The 4,353-nt window shown below is 47.6% G+C and overlaps 1 protein-coding gene and 1 pseudogene across 1 annotated transcript; both read left to right on the top strand.

Annotated features, from left to right (window-relative positions):
* Positions 1-2,197: 2,197 nt before the first annotated feature.
* Positions 2,198-2,473, top strand: LOC147426539 (uncharacterized). Its single transcript, XM_086499208.1, has one exon. The coding sequence runs from the start codon at positions 2,198-2,200 to the stop codon at positions 2,459-2,461; it is 264 nt and encodes an 87-aa protein (XP_086355334.1). The 3' UTR covers positions 2,462-2,473.
* Positions 2,474-2,975: 502 nt separating this feature from the next.
* Positions 2,976-3,533, top strand: LOC147426538 (uncharacterized; annotated as a pseudogene).
* The last annotated feature ends 820 nt before the right edge of the window (positions 3,534-4,353 follow it).

The following is a 4,353-nucleotide window of genomic DNA, read 5'->3' as shown; positions in this document are numbered from 1 at the left end:
CATAAGTGTATAGGGGGCTGCTCACTCTTTTGAGTCTCCCCACCCACATCGTGTGTGTGTCTCCTTCTCTCTCTCACACTCTCCGTCTGTGGTGCTCCCCGATCCCCTTCAGATGCATCACACGGGCAATCTCAATCACATCATCGAGAGAAATGTTGCCATTGTGTTTGATGTTCTTAAATGTATAAGGAGAAGGAAGAGGAATCTGCAGGTCGGAAACCAGCTAAGAGCTCATGTGGCACACTAGCATGGAACAAAACCCTGTCGCCAATGCTAGGACTGAGGGGCAAGCAGAAGAAGAAGAAAAAGGCAATCGAGTGCTGTAGCGGCTTGCATGGTCAGATTAATAAGAGGAATTCTGACATTGCAATTATGAGAGTAGTCACTGGCCACCAATCATGAGGAGCACCTATAGTATAGCAATGTCATAAATAAAAATGATGGCATCGTTGATGTTTCTGTCAATCGACTTCATCATTGTGGTATTAATTATGCATTAAATGGATAGGAATGATTGTCACAGCTTGCCCTCTTCGAGATTAGAAGGGAGATAATTGCTACACAAAACTCAGAGCGGATTAACAAGGCCCTTAGCACTAATCATGAGCAGCTCCAGTTGTCTTCAAAGGCTGTGTTCATACCAAAGCACAGGCACCCACCACATCAGTACTCGTTCTTGAGCAATAATTATGACACGTTTAGCTACTATTTCACTCCTGCGAGGAGCAGCAGCTGCAGCAATGCATTCATCTTTTTCCTATCACGCTCGGGTTGCTTGAGGGCTTTGATCACAAGGACATTGGCGCTAATTTCTCCCTTACTTCTAGTCCTACTCCAGTTCAACGTCACCATTGAGGAAGCCCCGTAACTCCACTAGACGGTAGACACAAAGATGAGTGATGCATGTTTTGCACCCACGATGAAGATGCAATGCTGATAAAGAAAGGGCAGCAAGAATATGAGGAGGTTGTTTTTGTTCGTTTAACAGGAGGGGAAGTTGGAGTTTCCTCTTCATTGGCACCCAAGATCAGGCCTCTGGTTCTATCGCCTAAGAAGGTAGGAGAGGACATCGCCAAGGAGACTGCCAAGGACTAGAAGGGCTTGCGCGTTATCGTCAAGCTCACTATCCAGAATCGTCAAGCCAAGGTCGTTGTCGTCCCTTCCACTATCTGCGAGGGATCCAATTTGGACAGCATCTCTTTTGGTTTCATCTCCTTTCTTTATGGTGCTTCTGCTCTCGCAACCGTGCGTTGCCCTCACTCACTTGATAATCTCTCTCTCTCTCTCTCTCTCTCTCTCTCTCTGGAAAGAAAAACCTTTTCTGAAATAACTATGCAACATCCAACAGCAATAGGAGATAAGTTAACATCAATACAGTTTGTCTATTTGAACGGGTGCAAACCTCACAATTAAAAAGTGTCTTTCTTTGCACTCTTACATCTGCAAGAACATGCCATCATAGCCCACAATAAGCATGACACATTCTAGCTGTATGTATGCAGCACCCCCCAACCTCATAAGGCACGACAAAGCAAAAGGTTGCGAGAGTGCACTGACCTATCTTTTTTTGAAACCATACTTTTTATGTTCATAGAACAAATGAGTTTTGGCACTGCCAAGGTTCACAATTTTGGGGCAACTATCCTTGTCCTGCTAGGTGCACTCTCTTTGCAATAGTAAACACTCAAACCAGAGTACAGGGGCGTACGTATGAATCGCAAATCACTCACTGACTCCCATGTCTGCTGTTGAGAGAGGAGGGAAAGGGTGGAGGCAGTAGTCTGCTTGTGGGGCTGAGGGTATTTAAAGAAACGCTGCTTGCAAGGGAGAGCACTCCGCAATTGAGTTTTCTTCGTGAGCAAGGACCTCAGGGTGAGGTCACAATCAGGGGACATTGCAAAGATGGTTGGGCTCTGCGGATAGCAAGTAATGGTGGTACCCAGGTAGCGCAACACCCCTATTGCCAGACATTCCTGGGCTTCCCCTTCGCGCTTCAGTGATGTCCGCCTGCTCGTCGACCTCTTATGATTCGCCATGGGTGCTCGTGAGTGCCCGCTTGCCCCTCGTATGCTGAGAGAGAGTCTCTCTCTCTCTCCCAAAAAAAAAACTCAACTCTCTCAAAGAGCGTGCGCCGGCGCGCGGTCTTAGAGAGAGAGAGAGAGAGAGAGAGAGAGAGAGAGAAAGAGCTCTCTAGAAAATGAGTCTTCACGAGCAGCCGAATAGGGAAATGGTGTGCAGACACTGCAAGACTCTCTACTACCCTCTCCTCAACTCCGCCACTGCTTGTCGGTTCCATCCTTCTTTCTTTGTCTCTCACCGCCATGACGATCAACAGAGGTACTATGAGTTGAAACCGGGTGATCCTCCCTATGCGGCAAAGTTTTATGACTATTGCGGTGCTGAGGATCCACAAGCGCCTGGTTGCTCAGCCGCATTTCACGTATCTTATGATGATTCTTAAGCTTCCGTTAGTGTTTCAAAAAGAGTCCGAGGAATTTCAGAAAACCGGGTTGATCCTTTCACTTGTTGTGTCATGATGTTGCACAAGTGAGTTGATTCTACTTATCTTTCTATGTATACTATTTTGTGCTCTATTCATTGGGGTTGTAGCAGTCAGATTTTTCCTGCGCTTCTATTTATACCTGTCCTCGATGACAACAAGGTTAACAACTTGTGAGAAACTCACAAGGACCTGCCTACGTGCTGCTCGTGGGTTTGTGCATGTAAGAGAGAGAGAGAGAGAGAGAGAGAGAGAGAGAGAGAGCTCAAATAGTTGCACAAAACAATTGTCTTCATGTCATCCTTACCGCCAATGTTGGCAGATTGTGAATATTTGTCACTCTTTGTGGCCAAGCCAAAAAGAGAGAGAGAGAGAGAGAGAGAGAGAGAGAGACGCCATCCATCACTTGCATTCTGCGCCACCTCTAGCAAGGTATTCACTAGCCACTAGTGTTTGAGTTTGCCGTAGTACTGCAATGGCGAGCTCTTCTTATGTGGGTAGCAACAAGGGTCTGGCACTGCTGCTTCTTGCCATGCTTTTGGTGATGGGGGTGGTGAGCCTCGCGACGCAGTAGTAGCGATGAAGAGGATGCCGGCGAAGAGAGAGAGCTAGCTTTCGGCCTGTAACGGACCTTGGAGTTGGCGTCACCAGACATTCAGCATGCCAGGTATAACCCAGCGATGGCAGACCTGTATGAATTCCTTGTGAGAGAAAGCACAGTAAGTTCCTCTCAGGAGGATGTTTTGCAGTGCATTCTTGGCTAGGAAGAAGGGGGCGCCTGCTTTGTCGCCATCGCAGGAAGATCAACCCCTTTCTATGCTCTGCGGCACCTCTGGCAGCGGGTGGGGACAAGGGCCACTATGGCGGCAAGGGTAGCGGTGGTTATGATCAGCATGGCGGTCAAGGTGGCAAGGGCAGCTATGGTGGCAAGGGTGGCTATAACAACAGCCATGGAGGCAACCAGGGCAAGGGCCATGGCGGCATCTGCGATAAGGGGCATGGCGGCCATGGTGGCCACGACCCGCATGCCTAGCTCGCTAGCTTCCACCTAGCTATAAGCACTGGTTAGTCCTCTCTTGTATGTAAACTGCCAAGTCTCTTTAACTCTCTCTCTCTCTCTCTCTCTCTCTCTCTCTCTCTCTCTCTCTCTCTCTCTCTAGCATAGGAATGTCTGCTCTCTCATAATGCAAGTTTAATGTCTTATCATGTCAACATAGGGTTTCCGTATGCTGCACAACACTTGAAATTGGTGTTTAATCAGAATAAGCCAAAGATATCACTAAAAGAGAGAGAGAGAGAGAGAGAGAGAGAGAGAGAGAGAGAGAGAGAAAGAGAGAGAGAGAGAGAGAGATATCTCCACGACGAAGAGGAAGCAGAAGCAATCGCGGCATAAGCAGTCATGACGGTCAAGCGCCGCAACGGTGGACTTAACAAGCATTGAAGAGGCCACACCAACCTCAGCAGGTGCTGCAACTGTGGGCGATGTGTGCCCAAGGACAAGGCTATCCAGCGGTTTCTTGTAAGTAACATTGTTGAACAAGCTGCTCTATGAGATGTGCAGGATGCTTTCGTTTATGATGGGTACACACTTCCCAAGCTTTATGCCAAAATACAGTACTGTGTTTCATGCGCCATTCACTCTCACGTTGTCCGTGTAAGATCCCTCACAACAAGAAGAGTTCGGGAGCCACCACAGAGGTTTAGATGCAAGGAGGATATGCAGAACCAGAATCAGCGTACCAATGTTACTGCTGTTAGGAAGTAAAGAGGTGTCTAATTAGTGCGTAAGCCAAGAGAGGAAGAAGGCTCATAAATTTTGACTTATATCATAGAACTCTTAGAAGACACATGCT

The sequence above is a fragment of the Adiantum capillus-veneris genome, chromosome 24, assembly GCF_014529385.1.
Source record: "Adiantum capillus-veneris isolate H3 chromosome 24, ASM1452938v2, whole genome shotgun sequence".
Classification (NCBI taxonomy): domain Eukaryota; kingdom Viridiplantae; phylum Streptophyta; class Polypodiopsida; order Polypodiales; family Pteridaceae; genus Adiantum; species Adiantum capillus-veneris.
Note: the sequence above shows the minus strand (reverse complement) of the source record. Positions and strands in the feature narration are given on the sequence as shown.

Coding starts and splice junctions, on each gene's coding strand:
- LOC147426539 (XM_086499208.1), top strand. CDS start 2,198: ATGAGTCTTCACGAGCAGCCGAATAGGGAAATGGTGTGCAGACACTGC.